This window comes from Phyllobates terribilis, unplaced genomic scaffold (genome assembly GCF_046119375.1).
Source record: "Phyllobates terribilis strain yellow unplaced genomic scaffold, ASM4611937v1 Scaffold_49__1_contigs__length_9717188, whole genome shotgun sequence".
NCBI lineage: Eukaryota > Metazoa > Chordata > Amphibia > Anura > Dendrobatidae > Phyllobates > Phyllobates terribilis.
Genome location: NW_027362809.1, coordinates 9569647 through 9579625, shown reverse-complemented (window position 1 = coordinate 9579625; position 9979 = coordinate 9569647). Strand labels below are relative to the sequence as shown.

Sequence of the window (9979 nt, the reverse complement as noted above, 5' to 3'; positions counted from 1 at the left end):
CGCGGCTCCGCTCCGTACACCTCGTACATGCGCGGCTCCGCTCCGTACGCCTTGTACACGCGCGGCTCTGCTCCGTACGCCTCGTACACGCGCGGCTCCGCTCCGCACACCTCGTACACGTGCGGCTCCGCTCCGCACGCCTCATACACGCGCGGCTCCGCTCCGTACGCCACGTACAGGCGCGGCTCCGCTCCGCACGCCTCGTACACGCACGGCTCCGCACGCCTCGTACACGCGCGTCTCCGCTCCGTATGCCTCGTACACGCGTGGCTCCGCTCCGTACGCCTCGTACACGCGCGGCTCCGCTCCGTACGCCACGTACACGTGCGGCTCCGATCCGTAAGCCTCGTACACGCGCGGCTCCGCTCCGTACGCTTCGTACACGCGTGGCTCCGCTCCGTACGCCTCGTACACGCGCGGCTCCGCTCAGTACGCCTCGTACACGCGCGGCTCCGCTCCGTACGCCTCGTACACGCGTGGCTCCGCTCCGTACGCCTCATACACGCGTGGCTCCGCTCCGTACACGCGCGGCTCCGCTCCGTACGCCTCGTACACGCGTGGCTCCGCTCTGTACATGCGCGGCTCCGCTCCGTACGCCTCGTACACGCGTGGCTCCGCTCCGTACACGCGCGGCTCCGCTCCGTACGCCTCGTACACGCGTGGCTCCGCTCCGCACGCCTCGTACACGCGCGGCTCAGCTCCGTACACCTCGTACACACGCGGCTCCGCTTCGTACACCTCGTACACACAGGGCTCCGCTCCGTACACCTCGTACACACGCGGCTCCGGTCCGTACACCTCGTTCACACGCGGCTCCGCTCCGTACACCTGGTACACACGTGCAGCTCCTCTCCGTACGCCTCGTACACGCGTGGCTCCGCTCCGTACGCCTCGTACACGCGCGGCTCCGCTCCGTACGCCTCGTACACGCGTGGCTCCGCTCCGTACGCCTCGTACACGCGCGGCTCCGCTCCGTACGCCTCGTACACGCGTGGCTCCGCTCCGTACATGCGCGGCTCTGCACCGTACGCCCCGTACACGCGCGGCTCCGCTCCGTACGCCTCGTACACGCGCGGCTCCGCTCCGTACGCCACGTACAGGCGCGGCTCCGCTCCGCACGCCTCGTACACGCACGGCTCCGCACGCCTCGTACACGCGCGGCTCCGCTCCGTATGCCTCGTACACGCGCGGCTCCGCTCCGTACGCCTCGTACACGCGCGGCTCCGCTCCGTACGCCACGTACACGTGCAGCTCCGATCCGTAAGCCTCGTACACGCGCGGCTCCGCTCCGTACGCTTCGTACACGCGTGGCTCCGCTCCGTAAGCCTCGTACACGCGCGGCTCCGCTCCGCACGCCTCATACACGCGTGGCTCCGCTCTGTACATGCGCGGCTCCGCTCCGTACGCCTCGTACACGCGTGGCTCCGCTCCGTACACGCGCGGCTCCGCTCCGTACGCCTCGTACACGCGTGGCTCCGCTCCGCACGCCTCGTACACGCGCGGCTCAGCTCCGTACACCTCGTACACACGCGGCTCCGCTTCGTACACCTCGTACACACAGGGCTCCGCTCCGTACACCTCGTACACACGCGGCTCCGGTCCGTACACCTCGTACACGCGCGGCTCCGCTCCGTACACGCGCGGCTCCGCTCCGTACACCTCGTACATGCGCAGCTCCGCTCCGTACACCTCGTACATGCGCGGCTCCGCTCCGTACGCCTCGTACACGCGCGGCTCCGCTCCGTACGCCTCGTACACGCGCGGCTCCGCTCCGTACGCCTCGTACACGCGCGGCTCCGCTCCGCACGCCTCATACACGCGCGGCTCCGCTTAGTACGCCACGTACAGGCGCGGCTCCGCTCCGCACGCCTCGTACACGCACGGCTCCGCACGCCTCGTACACGCGCGGCTCCGCTCCGTATGCCTCGTACACGCGCGGCTCCGCTCCGTACGCCTCGTACACGCGCGGCTCCGCTCCGTACGCCACGTACACGTGCGGCTCCGATCCGTAAGCCTCGTACACGCGCGGCTCCGCTCCGTACGCTTCGTACACGCGTGGCTCCGCTCCGTACGCCTCGTACACGCGCGGCTCCGCTCCGTACGCCTCGTATACGCGTGGCTCCGCTCCGTACGCCTCATACACGCGTGGCTCCGCTCCGTACACGCGCGGCTCCGCTCCGTACGCCTCGTACACGCGTGGCTCCGCTCTGTACATGCGCGGCTCCGCTCCGTACGCCTCGTACACGCGCGGCTCCGCTCCGTACGCCTCGTACACGCGTGGCTCCGCTCCGTACATGCGCGGCTCTGCACCGTACGCCCCGTACACGCGCGGCTCCGCTCCGTACGCCTCGTACACGCGCGGCTCCGCTCCGTACGCCACGTACAGGCGCGGCTCCGCTCCGCACGCCTCGTACACGCACGGCTCCGCACGCCTCGTACACGCGCGGCTCCGCTCCGTATGCCTCGTACACGCGCGGCTCCGCTCCGTACGCCTCGTACACGCGCGGCTCCGCTCCGTACGCCACGTACACGTGCAGCTCCGATCCGTAAGCCTCGTACACGCGCGGCTCCGCTCCGTACGCTTCGTACACGCGTGGCTCCGCTCCGTAAGCCTCGTACACGCGCGGCTCCGCTCCGTACGCCTCATACACGCGTGGCTCCGCTCTGTACATGCGCGGCTCCGCTCCGTACGCCTCGTACACGCGTGGCTCCGCTCCGTACACGCGCGGCTCCGCTCCGTACGCCTCGTACACGCGTGGCTCCGCTCCGCACGCCTCGTACACGCGCGGCTCAGCTCCGTACACCTCGTACACACGCGGCTCCGCTTCGTACACCTCGTACACACAGGGCTCCGCTCCGTACACCTCGTACACACGCGGCTCCGGTCCGTACACCTCGTACACGCGCGGCTCCGCTCCGTACACGCGCGGCTCCGCTCCGTACACCTCGTACATGCGCGGCTCCGCTCCGTACACCTCGTACATGCGTGGCTCCGCTCCGTACGCCTCGTACACGCGCGGCTCCGCTCCGTACGCCTCGTACACGCGCGGCTCTGCTCCGTACGCCTCGTACACGCGCGGCTCCGCTCTGCACACCTCGTACACGCGCGGCTCCGCTCCGCACGCCTCATACACGCGCGGCTCCGCTCAGTACGCCACGTACAGGCGCGGCTCCGCTCCGCACGCCTCGTACACGCACGGCTCCGCACGCCTCGTACACGCGCGGCTCCGCACGCCTCGTACACGCGCGGCTCCGCTCCGTATGCCTCGTACACGCGCGGCTCCGCTCCGTACGCCTCGTACACGCGCGGCTCCGCTCCGTACGCCACGTACACGTGCGGCTCCGATCCGTAAGCCTCGTACACGCGCGGCTCCGCTCCGTACGCTTCGTACACGCGTGGCTCCGCTCCGTACGCCTCGTACACGCGCGGCTCCGCTCCGTACGCCTCGTATACGCGTGGCTCCGCTCCGTACGCCTCATACACGCGTGGCTCCGCTCCGTACACGCGCGGCTCCGCTCCGTACGCCTCGTACACGCGTGGCTCCGCTCTGTACATGCGCGGCTCCGCTCCGTACGCCTCGTACACGCGCGGCTCCGCTCCGTACGCCTCGTACACGCGTGGCTCCGCTCCGTACACGCGCGGCTCCGCTCCGTACGCCTCGTACACGCGTGGCTCCGCTCTGTACATGCGCGGCTCCGCTCCGTACGCCTCGTACACGCGCGGCTCCGCTCCGTACGCCTCGTACACGCGTGGCTCCGCTCCGTACACGCGCAGCTCCGCTCCGTACGCCTCGTACACGCGCGGCTCAGCTCCGTACACCTCGTACACACAGGGCTCCGCTCCGTACACCTCGTACACACGCGGCTCCGCTCCGTACACCTCGTTCACACGCGGCTCCGCTACGTACACCTGGTACACACGCGCAGCTCCTCTCCGTACGCCTCGTACACGCGCGGCTCCGCTCCGTACGCCTCGTACACGCGTGGCTCCGCTCCGCACACCTCGTACACACGCGGCTCTGCTCCGTACACCTCGTACACACACGGCTCTGCTCCGCACGCCTCGTACACACGCGGCTCTGCTCCGTACACCTCGTACACACGCGGCTCCGCTCCGTACACCTCGTACACACGCGGCTCCGCTCCGTACACCTCGTACACACGCGGCTCTGCTCTGTACACCTCGTACACACGCAGCTCTGCTCCGTACACCTCGTACACACGCGGCTCCGCTCCGTACACCTCGTACACACGCGGCTCTGCTCCGTACACCTCGTACACGCGCGGCTCTGCTACATCCACACTGTAAACCCCTCCTGACCCCACACATAAACTTCAGCTCATCCAGCACCATGACAACCAGCACAGCAGAGTCCTGCATCCACTGAGGCCCCTGATCATGTGACCCCTGACTCCTCCCCTCCTGTGACCTCATCACAGCTCCTGTGCGCACAGAGCAGCCATATATGTGGTGGCGGCTCTGCAGGTGGAGGTATGTGGAGACCCCCATTACTGGGCGCAGGGGGCATTAACCCCTTCAGCACGGAGACTCTTTTGGGGTCTTGTGTTGCCCCTTTATAAGAATCATAAGGTTTTTGTTCTGTTTCCTGTAATAGATACATACGACCCAACTATGGAGGCAGGAAGTGAGGAACCGTATTGTCCTCATAGTACAGGGCCCTTTCTTGGCCCCACGTAGTGTAATGTTCCCATAGTACTGCCATCCCCCCACACAGTATAATCAGAGGTACAGCTAAGGTCTGATGGGACACGTTGTGAGATTTCGACCACCCCCCATCCTGATATATACAGTGGGTACGGAAAGTATTCAGACTCCTTTACATTTTTTCACTCTTTGCTCATTGCAGCTATTTGGTAAATTCTATAACGTTCATTTTTTTTCTCATTAATGTACACTCTGCACCCCATCTTGACTGAAAAACATGTAGAAATTTTTGCAAATTTATTAAAAAAGAAAAACTGAAATATCACATGGTTATAAGTATTCAGATCCATTGCTCAGACACTCATATTTAAGTCACATGCTGTCCATTTCCTTGTGATCCTCCTTGAGATGGTTCTACTCCTTCATTGGGTCCAGCTGTGTTTAATTAAACTGATAGGACTTGATTTGGAAAGGCACACACCTGTCTATATAAGACCTCACAGCTCACAGTGCATGTCAGACCAAATGAGAATCATGAGCTCAAAGGAACTGCCCAAGGAGCTCAGAGACAGAATTGTGGCAAGGCACAGATCTGGCCAAGGTTACAAAAGAATTTCTGCATTACTCAAGGTTCCTAAGAGCACAGTGGCCTCCATAATCCTTAAATGGAAGAAGTTTGGGACCACCAGAAGTCTTCCTAGACCTGGCCGTCCTGCCAAACTGAGCAATCGTGGGAGAAGAGCCTTGGTGAGAGAGGTAAAGAAGAACCCCAAGATCACTGTGGCTGAGCTCCAGAGATGCAGTAGGGAGATGGGAGAAAGTTCCACAAAGTCAACTATCACTGCAGCCCTCCACCAGTCGGGCCTTTATGGCAGAGTGGCCCAACGGAAGCCTCTCCTCAGTGCAAGACATATGAAAGCCCGCATAGAGTTTGCTCAAAACATGAAGTTCTCCCAGACTATGAGAAATAAGATACTCTGGTCTGATGAGATGAAGATAGAACTTTTTGGTGATAATTCTAAGCGGTATGTGTGGAGAAAACCAGGCACTGCTCATCACCTGCCCAATACAATCCCAACAGTGAAACATGGTGGTGGCAGCATCATGCTATGGGGGTGTTTATCAGCTGCAGGGACAGGACGACTGGTTGCAATTGAAAGAAACATGAATGCGGCCAAGTACAGAGATATCCTGGATAAAAACCTCTTCCAGAGTGCTCTGGACCTCAGACTTGGCAAAAGGTTCACCTTCCAACAAGACAATGACCCTAAGCACACAGCTAAAATAAAAAAGGAGTGGCTTTAGAAAAACTCGGTGACCATTCTTGACTAGCCCAGTCAGAGCCCTGACCTAAACCTAATTGAGCATCTCTGGAGAGACCTGAAAATGTCTGTCCACCAACATTCACCATCCAACCTGGAGAGGTTCTGCAAGGAAGAATGGCAGAGGATCCCCAAGTCCAGGTGTGAAAAACTTGTTGCATCATTCCCAAGAAGACTCATGGCTGTACTAGCCCAAAAGGGTGCTTCTACTTAATACTGAGCAAAGGGTCTGAATACTTATGACCATGTGATATTTCAGTTTTTCTTTTTTAATAAATTTGCAAAAATTTCTACATTTCTGTTTTTTTCAGTCAAGTGGGGTGCAGAGTGTACTTTAACCCTTTAAAAGCCGAGGGCGTACTAATACGTACCTGCACCCTGGGCTTTAAGAGCCAGGTATGTATTAGTACGTCCTGTGGATTTCGCCCGCACACAGGCTGTGCAGGCGCGATCGCCGCCGGGTGTCAGCTGATTGTCACAGCTGACACCCGATGCTATGTGCTGGGAGCTCCCGGCACATTAACCCCCGCAATGCGGCGATCAAAGTCGATCGCACCATTGTGGGGGCAAGTGGAGGTGATCGCCGATACTCACCTCTCCTGCCGGCGTCCAACGTTGTTTGCCGCGGCTTCCAGGATGTTGCTATGACGACCCGATGCTCAGGGGAAATTGCACAACAAATTTTGGCGTCCATTTTTTCCTGTTATCACTGCGAGAAAAAAAAAAAAATTGGGTCTAAAGTAACATTTTTGTGAAAAAAGTTAAATGTTAATTTTTTTCTTCCACATTCCAAAAATTCCTGTGAAGCACCTGAAGGGTTAATAAACTTCTTGAATATGGTTTTGAGCACCTTGAGGGGTGCAGTTTTTAGAATGGTGTCACTTTTGGGTATTTTTTGTCATAAAGACTAGAGATGAGCGGTGTTCGACTCAAACTGTTTGCCAATCTCAAATTCGAGCTGTTTTGGGCGGTCTTCGAGCCGTTCGACGAACCCGAACGATTTGCAAAAAATTCGGCTGTTCGAGGTTATGTTCGATAACTGTTCGTGCACCAAAATCATAACTGGATTTTTTCATAGTAATACTGTTAATCAATGTTAATAGACAGTTTCAGTGTAGAGTGGGCGGGGGGAGGGGCAGGGGATGGATCTCTGCAGAAATAAAGCCGATCTCCATTTTTTCTTCTTTCCCACATTTACAGTGGCGCGGTGCAGTCTGTCAGCCTATCAGCAGCGCACACACGCAGCGAAGTGCTTTTTTTTCACACAAGCAAGGGCATGTGTCATTGGCTGTGTATGTCACATGTCCTTGCCCTGTAAGACCCAGCCATTTTCCCCGTCGCCACCATTTTCTCACTGCTGCAGCTGAGTGTTAGACGGCACCACTGCTGCTGTGAGAGCTATACAGTATAACTGTGTGAATTGGGAGCGAATTTGCTGTTAAATAGAGAGAGAGGTTTAGGTAGTAGGGACTAGTTGTAATTGCAGCCCTTTTGAGGGCTAGGTTACAGCAGTTCCTAGCACTTTTTGCCAGGCAGGTCTGTGCCAGTGCTGTGCCAGTGTTTTTCACAGCATTTGGCTAAATGTAGCTAAGCCAATCCTTTTGGGCCTGTAGAAGTGTCTGTTAGTCATTGGAGTAGCCCATCTGAACCAAGCTACACCACCTGTGTATCTAATGACAATTTTTTACTGCATCTAGCCCAGTAAATCTTTTTGGGCCTGTAGCAGTGTCTGTTAGTCATTGGAGTAGCCCATCTGAACCAAGCTACACCACCTGTGTATCTAATAACAATTTTTTACTGCATCTAGCCAAGTAAATCCTTTTGGGCCTGTAGCAGTATCTGTTAGTCATTGGAGTAGCCCATCTGAACCAAGCTACAAAACCTGTGTATCAAATAACAATTTTTTACTGCATCTAGCCCAGTAAATCCTTTTGGGCCTGTAGCAGTGTCTGTTAGTCATTGGAGTAGCCCATCTGAACCAAGCTACACCACCTGTGTATCTAATAACAATTATTTACTTCATCTAGCCAAGTAAATCCTTTGGGGCTTGTAGCAGTGTCTGTTAGTCATTGGAGTAGCCCATCTGAACCAAGCTACACCACCTGTGTATCTAATAACAATTTTTTACTGCATCTAGCCCAGTAAATCCTTTTGGACATAGTAGCAGTGTCTCGTAGTCAGCGGAGTAGTCCAACTGTGAAGCAAGCTACACCTCCTGTGTATCTAATGAAATTGTTTTACTGCATCTAACCCAGCCAATCCTTTTGGCCTAGTACCACAGTTTGGCCACTCAGCTCTGCTCGGTTTCCATCCATCGTTTTTTGTGCAAACAACTACAGAGTTGCCAATTAGTTAACCACCAAAATGAGTGGCAAAAGGCCTGCTGCTGGTGGAAAGGGGAATAGGTGTGTTGGAAAGTGAAAAAAAACTTGTGTCCGTGGGGTAGGTGTTAAAGCAACAGTAACATGTGCAGAAGAAAGACCATCTTCCAGCCAAACTAAGATGTCTACTTCTTTTCGTGGACAATGTGATACGATCCCTTTCTTACGAACACGCCCATCGCTACAAATTCCAGATGAGGCACAAAAACAGCAGGTGCTTCAACGGATATCAAGTGCTCCTTCAAGTGGGCTCTCCTCCACCTCAACTTCAACATCACAAATACTCCAGTCCTCAGAGGTGTCACCCCAATCGAACTTGCTTCCTCACAGCTCCCAAATCTACAGCTGCCCGTCTGAGTATGGGGTAACACAGATGGTTGAGTCTGCAGAGCTGTTTACTCATACTATAGCCTGGGAACCAGAGCTTCTGTGAATCCAGACGAGGAAATGATCTGCACTGATGCCCAGAATGTTTGAGTCGGATCCAGGCCCAGATGAAGAAGGTTCTGAGCATAATGTAGACCCTCGTTCCCAAACTGTAACTCCTGTTGGTGGAGACAATGAGGAAAATGATGATGAGACTCAGATACCTGATTGGAGCGACAACTTGACTTTTCGGTCAGGGCAGGAAGAGGTTGGCTCTGAGGACGACGGGTGTGAGAACACACAGGGTGATGATGACGAGGTTAGAGATCCCACTTACTGTCAACCCACAGTCAGCCAGTCGATGAGGTCAGCAGAGGAGGTGGAGGAGGATGCTATTGACGACGAGGTTAGGTTGCGCCTTCCTGGACAGAGACGGAGTACTGGAAGCACGTCAACAACTGCATCCTCAACCACAACTCTGCCTCTGACCTCAAGTTGTGGTGGCTCTTCAGGTCGCATGAGCTCTAAGCCTTGCATAGCCTGGGCATTTTTTCAGATCGATAAGGATGACCCAACTCATGTTATCTGTAACAGTTGTCACCAAAAGCTAAGTAGAGGCCAAAAAATCCATAGTTTGAGTCCTTCATGCATGAACCGTCACATGGATATGAAGCATAAGTTGCAGTGGGAAGCTCACTATGCTACAATGCGGCCTAGCGAGCCGGGCCAACCACCGTCTGCCCTATCTTGTGCATCCGCGGCCTCTTCATCCTCTGTGACTGGGGGGACAGCAGTCACACATGTGTTTGGACGCAGACCTGCCACCTCTTTACCCGCAACATCCAGTGTGATTGGCAGGTCATCAGTTCATTTGGAAGTGGAAACACCAGCTGGTGTTGAGCCCTCTCCGACATCAAGAGCACCACCTTTGGATCAAGGCAACCTAACATGTCTGCCTGCATCTTCCTCACAGACCGGCAGTTTGCCGGGGACACCCTACTCAACCCCGTCTAATTACAACAGCCAGCCCTCGGTCCCTCATCTGTGGACAAGTAAAAGACCATTTCCTCCTAGCCATGACAAAGCTAAGAGGTTCAATTTCACCATCTGCAAGCTGTGGGCTACAGAAATACTGCCTTTCCGCCTGGTGGACACAGAGGATTTTCGAGACCTTATGTCCGTCGCAGTGCCCCAGTACCAGATGCCCAGTCGCCACTACTTCTCAAAGAAAGGTGTGCCTGTGC

General features: G+C 56.6%; 1 protein-coding gene across 1 annotated transcript in view; it reads left to right on the top strand.

Annotated features, from left to right (window-relative positions):
- Positions 1–4425: 4425 nt before the first annotated feature.
- Positions 4426–9979, top strand: part of LOC141191659 (uncharacterized) — a 38211-nt gene continuing 32657 nt past the window's right edge. Inside the window, exon 1 of the mRNA XM_073661605.1 lies at positions 4426–4492. Coding sequence (XP_073517706.1) covers positions 4467–4492 — 26 coding nt within the window. The 5' untranslated portion in view covers positions 4426–4466. The remainder of the gene's footprint in view (positions 4493–9979) is intronic.